This window comes from Bidens hawaiensis, unplaced genomic scaffold, assembly GCF_021521415.1.
Source record: "Bidens hawaiensis isolate Kalapana, Puna unplaced genomic scaffold, B.hawaiensis_p1.1 tig00016945_1, whole genome shotgun sequence".
Classification (NCBI taxonomy): Eukaryota; Viridiplantae; Streptophyta; class Magnoliopsida; order Asterales; family Asteraceae; genus Bidens; species Bidens hawaiensis.
The window spans coordinates 479,683-506,042 of record NW_027492568.1 but is presented as its reverse complement, the minus strand read 5'-3'; the positions used below and the strand labels follow the sequence as shown (position 1 = coordinate 506,042).

The window sequence follows — 26,360 nt, the reverse complement described above, 5'->3', positions numbered from 1 at the left end:
TTTTCAAGATCTGAAATTGATGTTACTAGTATAATAATAATGTTGGCTTATGGATAAAATCTTGAATTTACTCTTGCCAAGACGTGTAGGTGATTATAATATGAATTTTATAAAGTTACTCGGTTATGATACGTATGCTTTATTTCTTTGTTATGTTATTCTTCGGTTTGTTTAAAAAACTCATGAAAATTACCAGCTTTTTAGTATAACATGCCAACACAGTTTACACATTGCTAGTTGTATGTTACGCGTCTACAAGGTCGTAAACAAAAATATGTGATTATACATCATGTATTATAAATTTATCCTCCCATTTGTGTTATCTCGTTGAACTTTATTTCAAAGTAGATACGTACACAGATTATATTCGCGAATGGAATTAATATTCGGGTTTTGTGTTTTATCATTTAATTATCTTGAAAGATTCATAATTTTATCAAAAGAAAATGGAATCCAAGTATTAGAATTTGGAAATACATAGTGGGAGTGTCGTGTATGCCTTGATCTTCCTGCAAGCATATTGTGATTTTCTGTATAGGGCAAAGGAATGGATTAGATGAAGTAATGAAATGGAAGAGTGAATGAAATAGATCATTACTATTGCATTGTCACGTTTGGTTAACTTATGAGAAAGAAATGAATCGTTACCTTATCATGTTTTGTGTAACACCTATGCATTTTCATGCATGCAATCGCTAGTCTTTTATACTCGTATTTAATAAATTTGTGTATTGATTTACCATCTATATTATTATGGAATCATATATTATTTATTTCTAGTTAGTAACACTATTATTATATGTACAATTACATAATTCTATGTTTATTTCATCATATACATGTTTAATCGTTAATGTGACACGTTTAACCGGGAATGCCTAGATTAATATTTTATAGCATGTAGCATTAAAATTTTATCATTACTAATTTAACTTAAATCAAAAGTAATCTTCTAGAATATTCTATTCTTGATCTCCAAGATTTGCCTTATCCAAATTTTGAATTCAAAACCTAGTCAAATTCTATCTCTAATTGATCCTAATCTCTTCTCTAAACACCCTATAAACAGAACTCCCTAGCACACTCAAAATTCATTCCAAACATGCATATTCCAAAGCTCCAAGGTTGCAATGTCACGATCCTCATCTTTTCAAAGATTCACAAGCCGTTTCCTTCCTAGTAAGTTCTGATTTTCGTTTAAGGTTTTGTTTTTTCATTCTGCAGAAAAACCTTTTATTTCAATGCTTAGATCTAGGTCATAATATATCCAAATCACGAATTTCAAAAGCCTAAGTTGGTTCTTTATATGTCTAGTATCTCTGTAATTTTTGGTGTAAAATTTTATGGAATTTAAAAGCGTTTTTACTATTTTTCTTTAACAAAGGGTGTTGCTGAAATCCTGACAGACAACTTTGGTCTCAAAACGAATGTCATAACTCACCCATGTTTACGAATTATGACCCAATTTTGGATACATTGTAGAACTGTGAATTATAAAAATTATCCAACTGGAATCGCCTTAATTCTTTAAAGTATCGATTTTTAGTAATTTTTTTATTAAACTGACTCCGAATCAGACCCCTCGGTAGCCTACGAATTTTATATTTTTTTAATAACATTTAATTTTATAAAAATATATAAGTTAAACAAATCATACGATTACAACATATAAAAATTTTGTAATATAGCTCAAAGGTTTACTATTTTTAAAATTCGTGTCTTGAACAGCAAGCAACCTATTTTTCCTGGAAAAGATAATCTAAAACCCTAAACCATAAAGTTATCACATGAAACCATAAAATCCAATTGTACTTCCAAACAAACACCAAATCTATAGATATTCACCAATGGTTCTGTCACAAAGGCTACGGCCTAAGGAAAAACAAAGTGGCGTGTCCGGGCATGAATAGACCCACTTACCTTTTCCTGGGAACCTAAGGTCAAAGATTCTATTCCACTGAAATAAAGTAACATTCTAATAACAACTTTCTTGATCATTGTTGCTCTAAACCAAAGTGTTGCTAGTCTTAATTAATCAACAAAGGTAAGTTCATAGCCCCTTTTACATGTTTTTAAACATTTTATACTTTAGGGTGGAAAACATGCATAATCAATTTGTTTTACATGCTATTTTATTTCATGATATTCATTGTATGTGATCATTACAAGTGTATACTTAATCGCATGTACAACCATTAACTTGTTAAGCCCGTGGTAGTATGATGATAGATCTATTGGCCCGACTCACCCACGCAGGCCTTGGGTAGAGGCCTGTGTGTTCAGAATACGACGATCATTAAACATAATAGTCTAATCGTGGATTAGACGACTCGCTAAACGTGTCAGAGGTTTGGTTGTAATCACAAAATATAAATGTAACTTAACACATATGGAATGCTTTTAATTTAAAACTTATTTTATTAAAACCTATGTTCTCACCAACTATTTTTTAGTTGACACCCTCGCATGTTTTTCAGGTATTGAAAATTTGCTTGTTGAAGATTACTTCGTGCGAGATATAGGATTGCATGGTTGGACCTAGCTTATAATAAAACAATTTATTTTATTGTACCTATGTATTGCTTGATATTGAATTGAATTAAACAACTATTGTAACACGTAATATCATGTGCTATGAGCAATCACTGTCTCTCCTCAACATATTCCACCGTCGGTTGGGGTGTAACATTTTGTAAGCATGAATGCAATACAAATGACAAAAAATACCATTACCTCGAAATAAAGAAAATTTATCAAAATAAAAAACAGTAATGGCGATGGTAGTGATCAAGTGGTGGTGGTTGTGACGATGGTGGCAGCAGCAGCGAAGTATGGTGGCGACGACGGTGGTGGTGTCAGCGGCGTGAGTGGTTACGTTGATGGTGGTGGTGGTGGTGCTTAGGTGGTTGCGGAATCAACAGTGGTGACGTCAACAATGGTAGTGGTGGTGGCGACGGCGTCAACCTGGTGGTGGTGTTGAGAAAGTAAGGTAAAAGAGATGATGGAATGAAAAGAAGAAGAAGAAGAAGATGATGATGATGATGATGATGATGATGCGAAGGGATGTGTTTGATGTGTTTAGAGAGAACAAGGGGGCTCCTTATGTAATAAGTGATTTCATTCATTGACCAACCAAAATTATCTTTTTTTTTTTCGTTCACACTGGCTAATTTCATCTTGCTCTCAAACAATCAAACCTATGTGCACTAACCGCTACCTTAGGCTTTAGAAAATTACTATACAAAGGTGTAATTAGGTTTTCTTACAAAATTATACTATACATAGTAAAGATGAATGCTAGTGGAGTGGCAGGCTCGACTTGGGCTTAGTGCAATCCTGACGGCCGGACGAGGCACTTAATTTTTGTGGGCGCAAAACTTTTTTTTATATATTTTTCATATATTTAGTTAATTTTTTTTATATATAACATTAGATACAAATCTCAGTCTCCTTATTACACATTGAGCCCAATATGTTTTTTGTCCATAATCTATTTAAGGTATTGAGCTCAAACTAAATTTAAAATCAAATAATTACAATAATAATCGATAAACATACACGAGTGGTGGCCGATTGAATTCCATAAACATTAAGAGACCAGAGGCCGATTCCAAAATTCTAATTGTGACCTTCAGGCAGCTATTGAGTATTGAGGATGGACCAAATCATATTTTGATATTCATAATAATTAATAATGTATTTCTTTTTAATTTTTTACTTGTATTGCTGCGGAGAACAGGAGACTTGCCTCCATTGCTGCGGAGAAGGAAAAGGCCTTCAAGGCCCTCGAGGTTGAAGTTCAGGCCCGGCTCGAGGCCCGTTCCAAGGCTACCCAAGCTGTTAACGAACAGCTTAGGTTGGCTAAGGAAACTGCGCGGAACGCGACTGAGAGGGCCACCAAAGCTGAAGCCATTGCTGAGCCTCTGCGCGCCGAGAATGAGGAGCTTAAAGCCAAACTAGAGAGGCTTCGGCAGGCTCATGATGCTTTGGCTTTAGAAGATGCCAAGAAACTCCAAGAGCTCCTGGACCAGAAGGGTATGCTTGACCGCACTGAGCGTAAGCTGAAGGGCGTTGAAGAGGCTGCTGCTAAGGAAGTGTTGCTTGCCAACCTTAACAAAAATGAAGCCGAACGCGCCCGTGACCAAGCTCAAGCTGCCCTCCAGGAAGCTCTGATCACCAAGGAATGGCTTCTACGAGAAGCGTTGTCGCAGGTATGCGTAGCTTCATAATATCTTTACGCTTTTCTTTATACTTAGAAAAGTTTTTGATACATATATATTTTTTGTAGGTTGTGCATCGGATCTTCACGAACACATCTTATGACGATGCCATGAGCGCAGCCCTCAACGCTTCCCATGAGGATGGGGAAAAGGCTGGTTTCCTGCTTGGTCTGATGTTTGTTGAGAAGGGCATCCCGCCTTCCAACTTCCCTCTTTATGACGTGGACACTGAAGCTGCTTACGACCAAGCAGTGAACCAGTATGCTGTCTTCCCGCATCCGGTGGTGGAGAAGGTGAACGAAATTGCTGCTGCTGATGATGGGCTAACTATTCTCAAGGCTTTCCTTGAACCGCCACAGCCAACTGATGGTGCGGGTTCAAGTGGGTTTAGGGGGAGTGGTCCTGAAGTTTGAACCCTGAGATCCCTTCCTACCGTTAGGATAGATTTACATTACTGTAGGCGGGTAAATACCTGGCCATTCTTGTAATGTTTGAATTTTTTATGAAATATAAATGTTTGTGCGGGTAGGACCGTCACTTTCACTTAATGACTTGCTTTATAAACGTTATATGACTTGCTCATGCATATTATAATTTAATTTGGCACTTGTTTTGCCTCATAAACAATATATGATTCCCTCATGCATACTTTAGTTTAACTTAGCAATTTTCCAAGTGTTTTGAATAAGTTAACCTTTCGACGCGTGGTTGTCAATAGGTTAGTGTTCAGTTTCCTCTATCATGATTGTGCGGGTAGGACCGTCACTTTCATTTAGTGGGATGACCAAACTTCACCTATAACTGACCTGCGTGAAGGTTTTCCTCATCTTTTTAGAAATTCTCTAAGTGTTTTGAATAAGTTAACCTTTCGACGCGCGGTTGTCAATAGGTTAATGTTCAGTTTCCTCTATCATGATTGTGCGGGTAGGACCGTCACTTTCATTTAGTGGGATGACCAAACTTCACCTATAACTGACCTGCGTGAAGGATTTCCTCATCTTTTCCTTAGAAATTTTTGTCGTTTTTTTGTGTTTATGCGGGTTTTGCCGCCATCCACACGCAACGACTTACTTCCCCACTTATTTATGCGGTGAATACCGGCATATCAGTGTGGTCAGATCATAAGTATAAATGTAAGACCATCAGCGTCAATGTGATGGTGCTCTAAGGAGTTCAATGCGGATGTCCTTTCCCAAGTGGGTGAAGGCTAATGATGCAAGCTTGCTTAACGCATCCGCGGATTTGTTTTCGCTACGCTTGACGTGTATGAGTTTACAATCGTTAAAATCGCGCATAAGGGTTTTTGCTTGTGCGAGGTACAGGGCCATTGTGTCGTTCAAGGCCGTGTACGTCCCGTTTATTTGGTTGGCTACTAACATGGAATCCACGTGGGCTTCCAAGTTTTTCACTCCCATCTTACGCGCAATTCTCAGCCCGGCCAAGAATGCTTCATACTCCGCTTCGTTATTCGTACTTGGAAAATCCAGTCGAATAGCGTAAGTGTATTCTTGGCCTGCTGGGTTGGTTAGTTTCAACCCTGCGCCTGAACCCTCGTTGCTGGCTGCTCCATCAGTGTAGAGTCGCCAGACATCATCGATGTCCTGTGCTGGAGAGGGTTGAGCCTCCTCCTGGCACTCTTTCTCCAGCTAAGCGGGGACTTCTGTAATAAAGTCGGCCAAGACCTAGCCTTTTATGGCTGGTCTCGGCTTGTACTTTATCGCGTATTCTCCCAATTCTATTGCTCATTTGGCTAGGCGTCCCGACAATTCGGGTTTGCCTAGAACGTTTGCAAGTTTGAAGTTGGTGAGAATGGTGATTGGGTGACCTTGGAAATATCGTCTTAGCCTGCGTGAAGCCTGTACAAGTGCTAAGACTAATTTTTCCAGGGTAGAGTACCGGGTTTCTACGTCTGTTAGGACACGGCTAACATAGTAGATTGGCATCTGGATGCCTTTTCGCTCTACTAGCAGGACTGCCCCGGTTGCTCTATCTGTGGCGGAAAAGTATAGGATTAATTCCTCCCCCGCTTCTGGTGCTGTGAGCGTTGGGAGCTCGATCAAGCGTGACCGAATTTCCTGAAAAGCTGCTTCCGCTTCTGGTGTCCAGCGGAAGTGCGTTTTCTTTAAACAATTTCTCAATGTTGACACGAATGGGAACGATCTATCCGCATGGTTTGCCAAAAAGCGGTTAAGTGCGACTAGTCGTCCATTCAGTGTCTGAGCTTGCTTGATGGTAGTAGGTGATTCCATTTTGATAATGGCTTCGACCTTTTCAGGGGTTCGCTCTGAAGCCATCTTTAGTAACAATGACTCCTAAGAACTTCCCTTCTTCCATCCCAAAGGAACACTTGCTCGGATTGAGCTTCATGTTTATCTTTCTGAGCGTGTTGAAAGTTTCTTCGATGTCTTTCAACATCGCTTCTGGCTCATGGCTTTTGATGACCAAGTCATCCATGTAGACTTCCAAGTTCCTCCCAATTTGGGCATGAAACTCTTTGTCTATCAGGCGTTGGTATGTGGACCCGGCATTCTTAAGTCCGAATGGTATCATTTGATAACAAAATGTGCCATCGGGCGTCCGAAATGCGGTTTTGTCCTGATCGTCAACGGCCATGTGGATTTGATGGTACCCCTTATACGCATCAAGGAAGCATTTAAGGCGAAACGGTGTTAACGAATCTACCTTAAGATCAATTTCGGGTAACGGGTAACAATCTTTGGGGCATGCTTTGTTTAAGTCTTTGAAATCTATGCACATGCGCCATTGTTTGTTAGATTTCGGTACCATGACGGGATTTGCAACCCATGTTTGATATCTGCTAACGCGTACGATGCCCGCGTCAAGGAGTTCCTTGACTTGGGTTCTACACGCGTTAGCTTGTTCCGCCCCCATTACTCTGCGCTTTTGTATGACTGGCGTAAAAGCCGGGTCACACTTGAGTTTATGCTCTGCCTTACTTCGAGGTACACCAGTCATGTCAGCTGGTGTCCACGCGAAGATGTCAGCGTTTTTCTGTAGTAAGCGTTTGAGTAAGGTGCGCGTAGGATCAGTGACTGTTGGGCCAATGGTAACAGCCTGGTCAGGGTATTTGCCATTGAAGGCCCATTCTTCTGGTTCTGTGATGGTTGGTTTAGCCATCTTTGGTTTGGGTTTTGATGAGACAGATGCGATGCATACCTGGGGAATACCGATGATCATCGCTACACCCTCAGCTGTTGGCCATCCCATCATGCCGTGGACTGAAGATACCACGGCATTGAATCTTGCCATCCCGTCTCTCCCGAAGAGAATGTCGTATGTGTGGTGTGGCTTCCTCATTACGACAAAGTCCACGTCTTCTGTGCGGGAGTGTTTCCCGTCCGTGAGAATGACGGGGAAAGATAGGATACCCATGGGGGTGTTTGTGCTGCCGTCGAACCCTTCCATCGAGGCGTAGACCGTTTCCAGGCGTTCCTTGTCTTCGTCGTCTAGCTTGTCGAAGAACTGCCTGTACATAACCGTTGACGAGGCGCCGTTGTCAGCAAGAGTGCGGGAAGTGATGTAGTGCCCCAGCTGGCTTTTGATGACGATAGGACCTTCTTTGCTGGGTCCTCCTGGCACTCGCGGGAAGCGCACCTCAGCTTCCTTCCACGCGCATGGTTCTGTCGTTCGTCTTTTTCTTCCTCTAACGTTACTATGAACCATGTGGATGCTGATGTCAACGGGCTTTCGTCTGTTGCCTTTGTATCGGTTATCATTCCTTCCTCCATTCTTGATTGATGCCACAAGGTGAGTAAGTTTTCCATTCTTGACGAATGTTTCAACAATATCTTTCAAGCATGTACACTCCTCAGTGGTGTGACCCTTTGTCCCGTGGAAGTCACAGGATTTGCTCTGATCCGCGTTACGTCGCTGCCGGACCATTGGAGCTTTTGGCCATGGTAGTTTTTCGGTGGCAAATATCTCCGTGACGCTTTTGGTGAGTGGCGTCCACCGGGGGTTTCGGCTTGATGGGTGCGTGTTATCCCTTCCGCCTCCTAGAGGGCGAGAGCTGGATGAGGTGTCAAAGTTTACCCTTGACTGCCAAATACCTAGCTTCCTCTTTTTGATTTGCCGGGCGGTCCGGACTTTGTTTTCTCTAGTCCTCTGCGTGTAGAGGTTTGTACTCTGGGGAAGATCCCTACCCAGTTGCTTCTCCGTTTCGGCAAAGCGCTTGGCCGCCGTCATGATGGCATCCCATGTGGATGGCATGCCGTCTTTACCCGTCAACGTGCGGATAAGCTCTGGGTATTCGGCGCCCTGGATGAAAGCGGCGCGAACAAGATCTTCGCTTATGGTGCCCAGACTCGGCTTTTTCGAGTTAAAGCGAGTGATGAAGTCTAGTAAAGATTCATCCTCCTCTCTAATGCAGTTGAGGATTGTCCACTGCTCTTCAGTATATTTCCTCTGTTGACTGAAGTGCTGGCTGAACTTGTGTTGGAAGTCCGCCCAATCATAGATGTGGTGGACCAGTAAACGATCAAACCACGCCCTGGCCGCTCCAACCAGCGTCATCTGGAACATATAACACCACGTGGGTTCCGTCCAGTTGCTGACGGTTGCCCCCGCTATGAATTTGTTCAAGTGATCGTCTGGGTCGGATATACCATCATAAGTGCCGATGTTGGACATCTGTTTGGCACTCTTCGGGGCGATTGCTTCCGCAATGTCCCTTGCAAACTTGGATGTTCCCGCATTTGCAACAGTTGGTCTAAAGGTTTTGGAGAAGTCACGTGGGTTTCCCCCCGCGTTCCTTGGTTTGAAGGTTTCTCCAAAATTCCTTCTCGGTTGGAAGTCCGTTTCCTTGCGCTTCCCTTTCGCCCTATGACGAGGGTTTGCGTCACTGTCGGACTCCTCCCAATCATCGTCCAAGTACTCGCACTCATTGCTCATGTTGAGCTGTTGTCGAGTGCTTCCGAATTCGTCAGCCTGTTGGAGTGAACGTAAGCGTTCATCCAACTCAGCTTGGAATTCCTTCTGACGTGCTTCCGCCCACGCTTTAACTTGATCAAGTGTTTGGCGGGGGAGCCTCGTCTGTTGTCTCTCCAACTGGGTATCGGTGAATCCCAGTGAAGGATTGTTTACTGCACTTGCCCCGGCTTGGGTAACCGGGGTAGTGTTCGTAAAAATTGTTTACTCGCCGGTGTTCCCCCCAGTAGCTGGGGTTGTGGTTACCGGGGTTTCTTGGTCACTCGCTGGCCTTGGCACCGGAGTAACCTTAACCATCTTTCCAGATGTTTTGAAAAAACTGAGAAAATTAGTTCTAGCTTTTATGCACGGATGGCGCCAATGAAGAAACACTAATCGACCCCGGCAGATTACGGATAATCTTAGGGTCAAGTAGATGTTTCCCACGAGGGTTAGGTCCGGCAAAGATGGTTATTCTTCTGATGACCTGCAAAACAGACACCGTGAGCTCGTCACTGAGAAGGGGGGGTACCTCCTTGTAACCACCCTCCGGCGTGAGAATCAGACTAGATTGCTCTGAATATAAGTGTATATTAAGAGAAATAGCTAGAGTAGGTAAGATATGTGATAATGATACCGTTCCAAGGTGTTGGAGTATTTATAGCCGAAGGTAGGTTTCCAAGCAGGTACAACCAGCTGTATAATATTCCTTTTCTACCAACTGTGGGCTACGCACGTGCCATGCTGGTGGTTGGTGGGTAGGCAGCGGCTGATAGTGACATGGCCGGCTGTGTACTATTCCTTTTCCACCAACTGCAGGCTATGTACGTGCCATGATGAGGGTTGGTGAGTAGGCAGCGGCTGATAGTGACATTTTGTACTAGAGCGTGCTTCTCCTCGTACTGTTGTCAGTGAGCTGTCACCCTGTGATTGGTTCATGGGCTGCTTTGGTCAGATCTTGCCTATTTTGTCCATACCTTGGCAGGTATAGTACAAAAAATCCTCCAGAAGCGTACGGACTGGCTCATTTGGGCGGGAGTATTCCCGCCTTGCTCATTCCTTCTTCAGGTGACATTACTGAATTATTGAGAGTTAGTGCCTTGTGCGTGTAGCCTTACTATTAGTGCGGGTAGCCTTCCCTGATGGCTTGTATCCGCAGCTGTGGGAACAGGCGGGGTACTTCACCATTGGGAGGCTTTTCCTGCGGGAACAGCTGGCGTACTGCGCGTAAGGTCTTCATCTCTCTGAGCATGGTGGGTCCTGCGGAACCAGTTGGTCTTTGCGCAGACGTCCCTCTTCAAGGTGAGTCTTGCGGGTCCAACTGGGCTCTGCTGGGACCCACCTCTTCAGTATACACACCCTTTGTCGTCATTTGTAATCATGCTATCCTATAATTGTTTGCGAACAAATATCTATAATTAGTTGATTTAGACTGCAACATAAAATATCAAATTGTAAAATATATAGTTTAGATCATTAAGTATTAATTTGTTACATAACGTTAAATGTGTTGTAAATATTTTAATCATGAAAAAACAAAAAAGAAAACAATGGTATATCCGTCTAAAGTCGATAAATTGGAGGATCTACTAGACAGACAAAAACAAGCGAGATTAATGATCTTGTTTTGGTTGTTTCCTGTTGCCTTATTGGGCAAATTTTTCAACAAGAATAGACCGGCCTTTTATATGGTTGTGATCAATATCATATCCACCTCAACAAAAGAAAATATCAACTTATTGTCAATCAAGTTTCTTCATTGAAGTGTTCTTGAGGCCAACTCAAAGTTCGTTGTTCGCACAGTTCAGGTATCTATAATCAATCTATTTATATCAACTTGCGTTTCCAATTTTCAAATAAAATATGGATGGTATATTTGAGTCGGGTTGAGCCTGAAGTCGTGTGAGTCATGCTTTAACTTTTGAGGGCTTGGTTTGTCCGGTGATGGAAGTATAGAACCAAGAATCGAAGTCTAGCATGTCGGTAGGCTGCTTTGACTTGTGCGACTGAAAAAATGATCGTGAGTTTAGTGATCGGATGCATTGTAGTTGCAAGATAGGCCGATCACAATATGATTGCAAAATTATTAATTCGGCGCAGAATGAGCCGACTGCAATCCGGTTAATTTGTTTTAATAGTTTGCTAGGCGAAAGCCCTTACACACACAAAAAAACAAAACAAAACATTACATGTAACTTAAAAATAATTAGTATAAAAATGTTTTTTTTGTTAAACAAAGATAATTAGTAATATAGTAAAAAATGTTGATTTGTAAAATAAATATAGTTATTATAAAATCGCTAATTGTATAGAGATATTTAATACAAACAATTTATTTGAAATATACAAATTGTTAATAAAGAGCCCTAGTCCTAATGGGACATTTATACTGGATAAGATTTTGTGTTTTCAAATAAAAAAAGTTCAAATCTCGTGGTTGTAAAAAAATATGGAGCAAAGTCTACAAGTTGTTTGTGACATCCCACATTTGTTAAAGAGGATAACGGAACTTTTTTATAAGGAGATTGACACATTCTCTGTCATAACGTGTTTTGGACTCTTAAAAGTAGTAAATGAGAGGAGAATTCCACAGTTAATTTAATTAAGTGTGTTCAGATCAGAGTAGTATCAAGATGGTGGTTCGTCACGGCAAAAGCGCACAATATATAAGAACATTATAAAATAAAAATAATTAGTATAGAAATGTTATTATTTGTAAAACAAAAATAATGAATGAAAAAAAAAAGTAAAATGATATTTTGACAATTTTCTCTAAAATATTTTTGGGTCCCTAGTCATAAAACTCATTTTTAAATCTTCAATTATTGGGAGTAGTTGTATCCTTCGTTAGCAATTTCTGTTAATATTTTGGCTTCATCATCTGGATTTTGTAATTCTTTTGTCTCGTTTTTATCCATCTAACCTCACTGTGAGGCTTTGATTATCCACATTGTATGTCATACTATCTAAACTTATGTGGATCTTATTAGGGTTAACTCCCAAGGTCATAATCATCAAATTTTGATTTACTTACATCAGAAGGTAAGAAAGAAAGAAAGAAACCTAAGCATGAGTGATGTAGTAGATCTGACTTACAACAAACTTGAGCTAGAAGAAGATGTGTACACTAAAGATGGCACACTTGATTACAAGAACAAACCTGCTAACAAGAACACTTTGCTAGAGGAACATGATCGAATGTATCTAAAATATTGATTCGTGTATTCGCAAATACACAGGAAATGAATGCTGCGAACGACTAGCGTATTATGGAATGAGCACGAACCTATTGCTTTATTTCAAGAACCACCTTAATCAGCATAGTGCTACGGCTTCAAGAAACCTCTCGAATTGGTCAGGAACATGTTATATAACACCGCTGATAGGTGCTTTCGCAGCCGATGCATATCTAGGCCGATACTGGACCATTGCTATCTTCTCTATCATCTATGTTATTGTAAGTGTGTTAAGTGAACTTATAATCTATTATAGTTATCATTTATTGACTTATCATTTATCTTTAAGTTTGTTTCGTAGTTAGATATTCTAGTTTCAAACTTTTCTAATACTGAGATAGTTATTCAATAAAAAGATTTGTGTCATATGATACAGGGAATGACATTATTGACATTATCAGCATCGGTTCCGGGTTTAAGGCCAAGTTGTGTATCAAAAGATGTTTGTCACGCGACAGACGGTCAAGTGGCGGTAGCCTTTGCGGCACTCTATATAGTGGCTCTAGGAACAGGAGGGATTAAGCCGTGCGTCTCGTCATACGGGGCGGACCAGTTTGATGATTCAGAAGAAAAAGAAAAGAAGCACAAGAGTTCTTTCTTTAACTGGTTCTACTTCTCGATTAATATTGGCGCGTTAATCGCGTCCTCTGTTCTTGTTTGGATCCAAGACAATGTGGGTTGGGGATGGGGATTTGGGATCCCAGCGGTGGCCATGGCGATTGCTGTTGGCTCGTTTTTTTCAGGTACTCGTTTGTACCGGAACCAGAAACCGGGTGGAAGCCCATTGACCCGCATTTGTCAGGTCATTGTGGCTTCGTGGAAGAAACGAGGAGTTAGTGTGCCCGCTGACAAGTCGGCTTTGTATGAAACTGCAGACAATGAGTCGGCTATCGTAGGAAGCCGGAAGCTTGAACACACCAAAGATTTCAGGTAAACATTTTTAAAACTTTTGTTTACCTCCCTTAAAGCATTATATATCTTTATCCTCTGGGATAGAGGTACAGTTTACTATAAGTTAAATTTTACTGGAAACGATTGTTTGGTTTCCAGTTTCTTGGACAAGGCCGCGGTGGAAACAGAATCGGACCACATAAAAGACTCGGTTGATCCGTGGCAGCTTTGCACGGTGACCCAAGTGGAAGAGTTTAAGTCTATCATTAAACTACTTCCTATTTGGGCCACGGGCATCGTTTTTGCCACGGTTTACGGGCAAATGGGCAACTTATTCGTGTTACAAGGCTCATTCATGGACATATCCCTAAACAGCTTTGAAATCCCACCTGCGGCTCTGAGCATTTTCGACACTCTGAGTGTCATATTCTGGGTCCCGGTCTATGACTGGATCCTTGTACCTGTTGCCCGTAAATTCACGGGCAACAAGTCAGGCATAACCCAACTCCAAAGAATGGGAACCGGCCTAGTGATCTCGATTTTTGCAATGTTGGCTGCAGGGATTCTAGAAGTCGTTAGACTCGGGATTGTGAAACGAAACAATTATTACGATTACAAGCATATGCCCATGACGATATTTTGGCAAGTTCCACAATATTTCTTGATCGGTTGTGCTGAGGTGTTCACCTTTATCGGGCAGCTGGAGTTTTTTTACGAGCAAGCTCCTGACTCGATGAGGAGTTTGTGTTCGGCTTTACAACTGACTACAGTTGCACTTGGAAGCTATTTGAGCTCGTTGCTTGTGACGATTGTGACGGATATTAGTACTAAAGGAGGTAAGCCCGGGTGGATACCCGACAACTTGAATCATGGTCAGTTACAAAACTTTTTCTGGCTCTTAGCGATTTTAAGCGTGTTAAATTTTGGGGCGTTTTTATTGATTTCGACATGGTACACCTACAAAAAGCCTGTTGGGACTATATCTAGGAAACTTAAGGATGATGGTGTGTCTTCTGAACGTCTTACAAACTAAGAACACAACAATAGTGTTCTATTTTCATGTATAGTATCTTGCTTTGAGTTTGTTGTTTCAGTTTTCTTTTCATGTTGTAAAATGAAGTTTGCAGTTGTGATTAAACTGCATAAATGTGAAAAATGAATAAATGAATGACACAAACTTGTTTGTAGGAAATTAAGGCTCCTAGAGTTGGGGGGGGGGGGGGGGGGTTCAACTGTGGCTAGTCGGAGGGTTGAAGGATTTTGGTTGGACTCTAGACTTTTAAATAATTGATCCTGAACACGACCTAGATATTTATTCATGTAAAAAACATAAATCCTAACTTAAATGCACTTATAATCGTGTCATGTTTCCTGTTGCACCATAATGCTAACAAGTATACGAGTTTCAAACATCAACCTAATTAATGAGAAAACCACGAAGTCATGAGATACTACTACCAACTAATCAAATTCTTTTTAACTTTTTAATATTTTCTTTTCATTTTCATGCATTCTATACCGATAAGATTTACGATATGTATATTTAATTTTGCTCTATGTTTGAAACAATCACGCCTTTTGCTTCCAAAATACAATCATGACAAGTGCAGGAGAGCGAACTAAAAATCCAACCATGAGACAATTTCTATCATGACACAAAGATAATTTAGATCATCATATCTAACATGTTTAATAAATGTGTTGTGTTCAGGTTGACCAATTTTAATAATCTGGTCATGTTAGGTGTACAAGTCTTACTCTTTAACACTTTTAACCATTTAATTAAACAGAGCGACCCACAAACCAATCTAACCCGGTTTTTTACAATCCACCAATTTGATTACTACATGTTTGACATGTTTACGAGTCAAAAGACCTTGTTCAAGCTACATGGTTTTGATTGTGTGGGAATTTGGCTTGCTTTTTTTTTTACACGAATAAAAATATGAGTCATGTTCAAGCTGAACAATACAACCGTCAACCCGAAACCCATTAGTCTAACATGATTAACACTTTGGTTTGCAATAAAAATGGAGAAGGTTGCGAAATAGCATTAAACTTGAAGGGGTAATGTTGAATATCATTGAGCATAAAAGAAGTAGATGATACAAAAGCATTAGAGCTGGAGAAACAAGTCAGTCTTTACCCCCCTACAACAATATTATTTTAGTTTCATACTTCCAGATGATTGAATTGTGAATTTTGTATACGCGTTTCTTGTGTTGATTGATTATGATTTTGTGGTTCATATTATTAGTAATTGATATGAATTGACACTCTGAATCTGGGTTTATTATTCTTAGAATTTTCAGTTTCCATTGTATGCCTACCAACTGTTTGATAAAATGCCTGACCCAAAAACAATATACATTCCATTGAATTCACTTACTAAACGATTATTATTCATCCAGGACTTGGTTCAGGCAGAGCTTCTAAATGATACAGGCCCAATAATCCACCATGAATCTCATGACCACCATTCCACAGCCCATAATATCTTCCACCCTCAGCATAAACCACTACAGCCATCTCTTAACCACCCTCTCGACCTCGTCGTCCCTCTCACACCTCAAGCAAATACATGCCCAAATCCTCCGAACGGGCCTTGACCGGTCAAACTCCGTCCTCGTCAAACTCATTCTTTCAGCGTGCACGTTATCCTCCCCGTCCTTTGACTACGCGTTATTGGTATTTTACCAAATGCACAACCCGGAACCACATCTTTCTAACAAGTTATTGCGTGAGCTTTCTCGAAGCGGCAAGCCTGAAAAGGCCCTTTTGGCTTATGCCAAGATGAGGGAACACGGGTTTGGTATTGACAGTTTTAGCCTCCCGCCGCTTTTAAAAGCGTCAACGCGAGTTTCGGCGTTAAGTGAAGGGATGGAGCTTCATGGGTTTGCTACAAAAATGGATTTTGTGTCCGACCCATTTGTGCAGACAGGTTTGGTTGCAATGTACTCGGCTTGTGGACATGTTGAAGATGCACGACTGGTGTTTGATAAAATGCCTGAGAGAGATATTGTTGCTTGGAATGTGATGATCGACGGGTATGGCTTCTTTTCCCGCTTGTTGGTTTCTTTTGAATTGCTATTGTAATCTAAATTTCTATACTGTGAACAGTTATTGCGGGAACGGGCAGTACAACAATGTTTTGCCTTTGATTGAGGAGATGAAGAGATTAAATATAAAACCAGATGAGAAAATCTTTTCAACCGTCGTTTCCGCTTGTGCCCGTGCTGGAAATTTGGAATTTGGGAAAACATTTCACGAGTTTATAACCGAAAGCCGAGTTATGGTTGACTATAACCTGCAATGTGCACTCGTGATCATGTATGCAAGCTGTGGCTCTATGGACATTGCAACTAATATGTTTAAAAATCTGTCCCCAAAAAACGTAGTTGTGTCAACCGCCATGATTACAGGGTACTCAAAAGCAGGACAGATTGCATCTGCACGCTTGATTTTTGATCAAATGGCTGAAAAGGATTTGATTTGTTGGAGTGCAATGATATCTGGGTATGCAGAGGGCGGTCAACCTCAGAATGCCCTTCAACTGTTTGATAAAATGCTAACCTCGGGTGTAAAACCTGATCAGGTCACTATGCTAAGTGTTATTTCTGCTTGTGCTACTCTAGGTGCGGTAGATAACGCTATGAAAATCGAATCATATGTTAATGAAAATAGGTATAGTGGAGTGTTACCGGTTAATAACGCCCTTATTGATATGTATGCAAAATGTGGTGAGCTCGATAGGGCTAAACAAGTTTTTGATAGAATGCATAAACGAAACGTTATTACATGGAGTAGCATGATCAGGGCCTACGCGGTTCACGGAGATGCTATTAACGCACTCGACCTGTTTTACAAAATGAAAATTAATAGAACCAAGCCGAACGAGGTCACATTTATAGGCTTGTTGTATGCTTGTAGTCATGCGGGGTTAGTCGAACAGGGTCGGGAAATCTTTGAATCTATGGTTAACGACTATAACGTAACACCCAAATGCGAGCATTATGGTTGCATGGTGGATCTTTATGGTAGAGCTAATTTGCTTAAAGAAGCTCTAGAAGTAATTGAGCAAATGCCCATGGCACCAAATGTGGTCATTTGGGGTTCCCTAATGGCAGCTTGTAGAATCTACAACGAGGTTGAACTCGGTGAGTTCGCAGCCAAACGGGTTCTCAAGCTCGACCCGTTTCATGACGGGGCCCACATTTTCCTATCAAACATTTATGCAAAAGAAAAAAAATGGGAAAATGTTGGGGAGATTAGGAAGGTTATGCAAAACAAAGGCGTGGTGAAGCAACGGGGATGTAGTAGGATTGAAGTGGATGGTGAGATACATGAGTTTTTAACTGCGGATAAAACCCATGAGCGTGTGGATGAGATATATGAAAAGTTAGACGCGGTTGTGAGTGAGTTAGAAGTGGCAGGTTATAGTCCAAATATGTCGTGTGTTTTGGTTGATTTGGACGAGGATGAAAAGACAAAGGCGTTATTATGGCATAGTGAGAAGTTGGCTCTTTGTTTCGGGTTGTTAAAACAGAATAGAGGATCTTGCATTCGGATAATTAAGAATCTTCGGGTGTGTGAAGACTGTCATAACTTCTTGAAGTTGGCGTCTAAGGTTTATGGGGTTCGGATTGTTGTACGAGATAGGACGAGGTTCCATAGGTACGAGGATGGCGTGTGTTCTTGCAAAGACTATTGGTGACTTGTATAGTATATAAGAAAAACAGAGTAAGTCAATGTGTTAACTGTTATGTGTGCTCTTGCATATACAGGTTTTAGAACAAATGAGTTGATAGTTGATACTCTTCTTTTTCACCTTTTCTCTCTTCTACAGTTCTACTCAGATTGATAAATGATGATGTGGCTTTTCTAAAATTATTTGATTTTTTTATCTTTAAATTAATATTTTTTGCACATGCAACATATAAACTAATTAACTAATTATAAAATAAAAGCTTGATAAAAAAATATATAAAAACTTAGATGCCTATATAATAAAGTGCAGGATTTGTAAACTATGCAGAAATTGAATTTAGTGGGACTGCAAAAAACCATTAAAGGTCTTGTGGCATGCTAACTCAGTGTCAATGGTTTGAGGATTAGGCTAAACGTACCCGTCTTCTCAGCTTGTCATACCTCCTCCTCGAACTTTCATTTCCTTTAAGAATTTTATTTGACATATTACTCTCCTGTAATAATTTATTGCATTTTGTGGTATCCATTGAAAATATTAATTTAAAACTATAAAGATTTTTTTTATCTCCTCTAAACTTTTGTTTACTTTTAAGAATTTTATTTTACATACTACTTTAATGTAACATTGTTTTGTATTTTATGGTCTCTCTTTAAAATATTAAATTAAAAACTGTGAAGTTTTTTTTCCTCACTTTTTTGTGTTTATTGTTCTTGATCATAATAATAATATTTATTATTATCATTATCGATGCATTATTATATTTATATATATATATATTGATATTATTAAAATTTAAAAAAAGATATTATAAATATTTACAATATTAATACTAAAAAAATAAATTAATAATAATAGCTTAGTAGTTTTTAATTTGATATATGTAGTGGGGACTATTAAGTGAAAAAAATATTATAGGGACTAATATGCATATCAATAATGTTAAGAGCTAATATTAATTGATTTAATAAGTTCAGGGGAGTGTACATCTAGTAAAAATGGTATAGAGGGAGTACGTTTAGCAGCACCCATAGTTTGACTAATTTGGTTTCATGAAAATTTTTTGACTTAACTGTTAATCATGGTTTTAAAAAATGAAAAACTAAACTAGCTACAAAAAGAAATAAAGGTTAAACGGCTAGATTCAATTTTCAAATCGTTATCCGAACCATTAAACCGTCAAAATCTAATTAAAGACCGAACAATATAAATACAAACCAACCGACTTGTTTAAGTTTATAAACGAAATTCAATCTTTTAGTAATACAAATGAAGAGAAGTTGAGGGGTTTAATATGTAATTACATTGAAGAAAATAAAGGAACATTTTTTTCCCCTAATCAAGAGAGACTGACTGTAGATGAACCAAGATTACTCAAACTGGTTGCAAGCTCTCGCGTATTTGCCTTCTCGATGGTTCGCAAAAGCTATAGAGCTGCCGAAACAGGTAATTTTGAACCCCTGCGACTATTTGTTTATCATCAGATTCACTATTCCGGACGGTTAATTTCGAAATTAAATAAATTCTGGACCTGGGTTTGGGTTTAGGTTTTGATGCGTTATCATTGTTTGGTTTTTCTTATTAAGATGTGTGCCCACCAACTGTTTGATAAAATGACTACCCAAAATGTATCACCTTTGAGCGAATTACAAGATTTTTAAGGTGTTTAACGTTTCATTTTCTTGTATTTTGAAGGTTATTTATTAATTGAAAAGTGGTGTTTGTTTAACCAAATCAGTATGCAATTTCGATTTTCACTGTAAAGGGGTTGAACTTAAAATCTTATGTTTTTTGAAAGATTCCAAGATTGTTAAGGTGATTAAAGTTTGATTTTCTTATTTTCAAACTTTGAAGTGCGATTAAGGTTCGATTATTAGTTAAAAAAGTAGTGTTGTTTATGCAATTTCAGTTGTTACTATAAGGGGTTGAACTTAAAATCATGAGCGAGTTACAAGTAATTAATGGTGACTAAAGATTGGTTCTTGTATTAACAAACTATCAAGTGTAATATAGTTTCAGTTTTTAAGGTTATTAGTTTAAGACAAGTGTTCTTTAACCAAATAAGTACGCAACTTTCATTGTTACTAAAAGTGGTTTAACTTGAAATCTTATGTTCTTTGAGAGAAATACTAGATTATTAAGGTGATTAAAGCTTGATTCTCTTATTAACAAACTAAGAAGTGTGATAAAGTTTCAATTTTTAAGGTTATTAGCTGACAAAGGGTTGAACTTGTTATATAATCAAATCAGTATGCAATTTTCATTGTTACTCTTGAGAAGTTGAATTTGAAACTTAATTGTACCTATATGTCAATCTTATAACACTGGTCATTCATTTCCAGTGACTAAATCTTTCAATGCTGAGAAGTACCTAAAGAAAATAGGCCTTGGAAAGGAAGACTACTACTTTTGGAAACAAATAGGCAAAGCACTTTTATGCACATACGCAGTGTTTGGTGCCATGTGGTTGTACAATGAAACATCACCACTTGGTTGGTGGACATTAAAACCGGTACCCAAAGAAGAGAAAGAATTGGCTCATTTGTATCAACGGATCAACTACCCATACCCTGGTGATGAGGAGGCCATGACCGAGTTCATTGCAAAAGGTGGGATGATTGGGACAATGGTGAGTGCCAAAGGGACCATAGAGATGGACTCGGGTCCCATGAATTATCAGAAGCAGTTGCAGAAAGAGAAGTTTGATCAAGAAGCACTTAAGTTGTGGTTGAGGATGAAGAATGAAGTTATCCAAGAGCTTCAGGAGAAAGGGCATGATTTGGAGTGATTTTCAAGATTTGAAATTGATGTTACTAGTATAATAATAATGTTGGCTTATGGATAAAATCTTGAATTTACTCTTGCCAAGACGTGTAGGTGATTATTATATGAATTTTATAAAGTTACTCGGTTATGATACGTATGCTTTATTTCTTTGTTATGTTATTCTTCGGTTTGTTTAAAAAACTCATGAAAATTACCAGCTTTTTAGTATAACATGCCAACACAGTTTACACATAGCTAGTTGTATGTTACGCGTCTACAAGGTCGTAAACAAAAATATGTGATTATACATCATGTATTATAAATTTATCCTCCCATTTGTGTTATCTCGTTGAACTTTATTTCAAAGTAGATACGTACACAGATTATATTCGCGAATGGAATTAATATTCGGGTTTTGTGTTTTATCATTTAATTATCTTGAAAGATTCATAATTTTATCAAAAGAAAATGGAATCCAAGTATTAGAATTTGGAAATACATAGTGGGAGTGTCGTGTATGCCTTGATCTTCCTGCAAGCATATTGTGATTTTCTGTATAGGGCAAAGGAATGGATTAGATGAAGTAATGAAATGGAAGAGTGAATGAAATAGATCATTACTATTGCATTGTCACGTTTGGTTAACTTATGAGAAAGAAATGAATCGTTACCTTATCATGTTTTGTGTAACACCTATGCATTTTCATGCATGCAATCGCTAGTCTTTTATACTCGTATTTAATAAATTTGTGTATTGATTTACCATCTATATTATTATGGAATCATATATTATTTATTTCTAGTTAGTAACACTATTATTATATGTACAATTACATAATTCTATGTTTATTTCATCATATACATGTTTAATCGTTAATGTGACACGTTTAACCGGGAATGCCTAGATTAATATTTTATAGCATGTAGCATTAAAATTTTATCATTACTAATTTAACTTAAATCAAAAGTAATCTTCTAGAATATTCTATTCTTGATCTCCAAGATTTGCCTTATCCAAATTTTGAATTCAAAACCTAGTCAAATTCTATCTCTAATTGATCCTAATCTCTTCTCTGAACACCCTATAAACAGAACTACCTAGCACACTCAAAATTCATTCCAAACATGCATATTCCAAAGCTCCAAGGTTGCAATGTCGCGATCCTCATCTTTTCAAAGATTCACAAGCCGTTTCCTTCCTAGTAAGTTCTGATTTTCGTTTAAGGTTTTGTTTTTTCATTCTGCAGAAAAACCTTTTATTTCAATGCTTAGATCTAGGTCATAATATATCCAAATCACGAATTTCAAAAGCCTAAGTTGGTTCTTTATATGTCTAGTATCTCTGTAATTTTTGGTGTAAAATTTTATGGAATTTAAAAGCGTTTTTACTATTTTTCTTTAACAAAGGGTGTTGCTGAAATCCTGACAGACAACTTTGGTCTCAAAACGAATGTCATAACTCACCCATGTTTACGAATTATGACCCAATTTTGGATACATTGTAGAACTGTGAATTATAAAAATTATCCAACTGGAATCGCCTTAATTCTTTAAAGTATCGATTTTTAGTAATTTTTTTATTAATGACTCCGAATCAGACCCCTCGGTAGCCTACGAATTTTATATTTTTTTAATAACATTTAATTTTATAAAAATATATAAGTTAAACAAATCATACGATTACAACATATAAAAATTTTGTAATATAGCTCAAAGGTTTACTATTTTTAAAATTCGTGTCTTGAACAACAAGCAACCTATTTTTCCTGGAAAAGATAATCTAAAACCCTAAACCATAAAGTTATCACATGAAACCATAAAATCCAATTGTACTTCCAAACAAACACCAAATCTATAGATATTCACCAAGGGTTCTGTCACAAAGGCTACAGCCTAAGGAAAAACAAAGTGGCGTGTCCGGGCATGAATAGACCCACTTACCTTTTCCTGGGAACCTAAGGTCAAAGATTCCATTCCACTGAAATAAAGTAACATTCTAATAACAACTTTCTTGATCATTGTTGCTCTAAACCAAAGTGTTGCTAGTCTTAATTAATCAACAAAGGTAAGTTCATAGCCCCTTTTACATGTTTTTAAACATTTTATACTTTAGGGTGGAAAACATGCATAATCAATTTGTTTTACATGCTATTTTATTTCATGATATTCATTGTATGTGATCATTACAAGTGTATACTTAATCGCATGTACAACCATTAACTTGTTAAGCCCGTGGTAGTATGATGATAGATCTATTGGCCCGACTCACCCACGCAGGCCTTGGGTAGAGGCCTGTGTGTTCAGAATACGACGATCATTAAACATAATAGTCTAATCGTGGATTAGACGACTCGCTAAACGTGTCAGAGGTTTGGTTGTAATCACAAAATATAAATGTAACTTAACACATATGGAATGCTTTTAATTTAAATCTTATTTTATTAAAACCTATGTTCTCACCAACTATTTTTTAGTTGACACCCTCGCATGTTTTTCAAGTATTGAAAATTTGCTTGTTGAAGATTACTTCGTGCGAGATATAGGATTGAATGGTTGGACCTAGCTTATAATAAAACAATTTATTTTATTGTACCTATGTATTGCTTGATATTGAATTGAATTAAACAACTATTGTAACACGTAATATCATGTGCTATGAGCAATCACTGTCTCTCCTCAACATATTCCACCGTCGGTTGGGGTGTAACATTTTGTAAGCATGAATGCAATACAAATGACAAAAAATACCATTACCTCGAAATAAAGAAAATTTATCAAAATAAAAAACAGTAATGGCGATGGTAGTGATCAAGTGGTGGTGGTTGTGACGATGGTGGCAGCAGCAGCGAAGTATGGTGGCGACGACGGTGGTGGTGTCAGCGGCGTGAGTGGTTACGTTGATGGTGGTGGTGGTGGTGCTTAGGTGGTTGCGGAATCAACAGTGGTGACGTCAACAATGGTAGTGGTGGTGGCGACGGCGTCAACCTGGTGGTGGTGTTGAGAAAGTAAGGTAAAAGAGATGATGGAATGAAAAGAAGATGATGATGATGATGATGATGATGATGATGATGATGCGAAGGGATGTGTTTGATGTGTTTAGAGAGAACAAGGGGGCTCCTTATGTAATAAGTGATTTCATTCATTGACCAACCAAAATTATCTTTTTTTTTTCGTTCACACTGGCTAATTTCATCTTGCTCTCAAACAATCAAACCTATGTGCACTAACCGCTACCTTAGGCTTTAGAAAATTACTATACAAAGGTGTAATTAGGTTTTCTTACAAAATTATACTATACATTGTAAAGATGAATGCTAGTGGAATGGCAGGCTCGACTTGGGCTTAGTGCAATCCTGACGGCCGGACGAGGCACTTAATTTTTGTGGGCGCAAAACTTTTTTTTATATATTTTTCATATATTTAGTTAATTTTTTTATATATAACATTAGATACAAATCTCAGTCTCCTTATTACACATTGAGCCCAATATGTTTTTTGTCCATAATCTATTTAAGGTATTGAGCTCAAACTAAATTTAAAATCAAATAATTACAATAATAATCGATAAACATACACGAGTGGTGGCCGATTGAATTCCATAAACATTAAGAGACCAGAGGCCGATTCCAAAATTCTAATTGTGACCTTCAGGCAGCTATTGAGTATTGAGGATGGACCAAATCATATTTTGATATTCATAATAATTAATAATGTATTTCTTTTTAATTTTTTACTTGTATTGATTGAAAATTTGAATCATTTATCATTGAATGATTTTCACATTGTGATATATTGATACTTATCTAGTTTTCATTTACTGGTCTAGTTAAATAGTTACATCATGTGAGATTGTGAGGTGCAAACGATTTAGGGCTTTAGGTCATTATTCATGATATTTGAAATTTTATTATCTGTGATTTGTAATAAGTGTATAATTATTAATTTTGTTTTAAATAATAGTAATATGTCTCATAAACAACTATTTGGCGCTCAAAACGTAAAAAAACTAAAACTAGATGATGCAATAAAAAGTCTCAAGTAGATGTTATGCATAAATTTTTGGTATTTGATTTTATTACTATATTTTTGTTATGCCTATTGTTATTACGCCTCCAACTACCAGGAGGCGGAATGGTTTACCAATATCTCCCGGATCCAGACTCCGGTTTACCGCTTTGCGGAGTCTGGGATGGTGATGCTTGGGATGAGCCGGGTATGGAAGGATACTGGTTCTGGGACGCCGCAAGTACCTATTATCCTCGAATACGGTTTGAATTCTATTCCCTACGGTATGCTCCGTCTTTTTTGCTGATTTAGGGTTTTTCTTCTAACTGTTTTTCTTTTATTTTCAGAGGGAAACAACTTGCAGTCGCTTCTGCAACCGCGTGAGAGCGGTGGTCCCGCTCGGCTGGGTACTCGTGCTCTTGATGAGAACGAGTTGCCCATCCTGGAGCAAACGGCGGATAGGTTCGTGGAGGTCTACCCGCCGGGTCACGAGATTTTGAGCGCCACGCGGCCAGGTAAGGGATTCTTTAACCCTCGCCCGCTTCATGCTCAAACCTCTGCTGGAGTTTCCCTAATTTTATCATCTTCTGATGAGGGATCCGCAGATGGGCCTTTCTTCGTGAGGAAGAAGAAAGCTGCCGGCGTGAAGGGCAAGGCGAATGTCGCCTCCACCGCCGATCAGGGAAATCGGTCCGACTCGGAGACCGAAAGTGAGGAGGCGGCGGGGAACCCAGGTGAGACCATTGTCATGGGGGTTGGGACAGCTGTCACCTCCGAGCAGCCAAGCGTTACGACGGTGACTGGCATGAAGAGGCCAGTTCCATCGGGTTCGTCCCCGCCCGTCAGAACCTTCAAGATTAAGAAAACCCGTAAGTATACTTTTTATCTTACCCGCAATTCTTTCCGCCATTGTTTTTAATATTTTGTTATCTTCATGCAGGCGTGGATGCAACCGCATTCCAAAGTGATGCGGGAAGGAGCAGTTCTGGACCCACGACGGTAGGTTTGGTCAACCTACCCGAGGCGATGACCCAGGCAGCTGCGCCTGTTTGCAGTGTTGGTTCAGTTGCTCATCCCGTTGAGGCAACTGTTCCAATTGTGACGTCATCTCCGCCGGCTGTCAGTGCCATATTCACTGCATCCTTCACTGAGCCGGCGGTGATTTTTTCTGCGGGTTCCTCCGCAGCGGCGGCCACGGTTGTGAGTTCACCTCTAGTGAGTTCACCTCCGATGGTCTCTACCGCGGCGGCTTCAACCGTGCCTCCGGCACCGGCGACTACCTCGTCCCCAGCCGGTTCATCAGGTATGTTCAGGGTTGGGGCTTCTAGCCAATCTCTGCCTCCTTCCCATCTGCCTGACCTCTTGGATGGATATCCCTTAGGTTCGGGTGATGGGTTTGGCGGCTACCGGCCTGCTATCGACCCTACAGGTGCGTAGGGTTATTTTGGCCTATTATCTTTTTTTTTATCATTTTTTCCTAACTGTTTTTTGTTTTTACAGTTTCGGATTCCAATGAGGTGTATGTTCCAGGGTGGAACATCCGCCGGGGAACAACCCTTCGAACGGCTGTGGACTGCGTCGAGTGGGCGCGTCACGCAGCCCCAAGTGGTGC

At 39.2% G+C, this 26,360-nt stretch overlaps 3 protein-coding genes across 3 annotated transcripts; all 3 read left to right on the top strand.

Annotated features, from left to right (window-relative positions):
* The first annotated feature begins 12,390 nt into the window (after positions 1–12,390).
* On the top strand, positions 12,391–14,376 carry LOC143552604 (protein NRT1/ PTR FAMILY 8.1-like). Its single transcript, XM_077042778.1, has 3 exons — positions 12,391–12,603; positions 12,759–13,312; positions 13,433–14,376. The coding sequence occupies exons 1-3, from the start codon at positions 12,421–12,423 to the stop codon at positions 14,304–14,306; spliced, it is 1,611 nt and encodes a 536-aa protein (XP_076898893.1). The 5' UTR covers positions 12,391–12,420; the 3' UTR covers positions 14,307–14,376.
* A 1,148-nt stretch (positions 14,377–15,524) lies between these two features.
* LOC143552606 (pentatricopeptide repeat-containing protein At4g14820-like) lies at positions 15,525–18,052 on the top strand. The gene is made up of 2 exons (XM_077042780.1): positions 15,525–16,320; positions 16,394–18,052. The coding sequence occupies exons 1-2, from the start codon at positions 15,734–15,736 to the stop codon at positions 17,985–17,987; spliced, it is 2,181 nt and encodes a 726-aa protein (XP_076898895.1). The 5' UTR covers positions 15,525–15,733; the 3' UTR covers positions 17,988–18,052.
* A 1,324-nt stretch (positions 18,053–19,376) lies between these two features.
* LOC143552605 (uncharacterized) lies at positions 19,377–20,798 on the top strand. Its single transcript, XM_077042779.1, has 2 exons — positions 19,377–19,424; positions 20,321–20,798. Exons 1-2 carry the CDS (start codon positions 19,391–19,393, stop codon positions 20,764–20,766), a joined length of 480 nt encoding a protein of 159 aa, XP_076898894.1. The 5' UTR covers positions 19,377–19,390; the 3' UTR covers positions 20,767–20,798.
* The last annotated feature ends 5,562 nt before the right edge of the window (positions 20,799–26,360 follow it).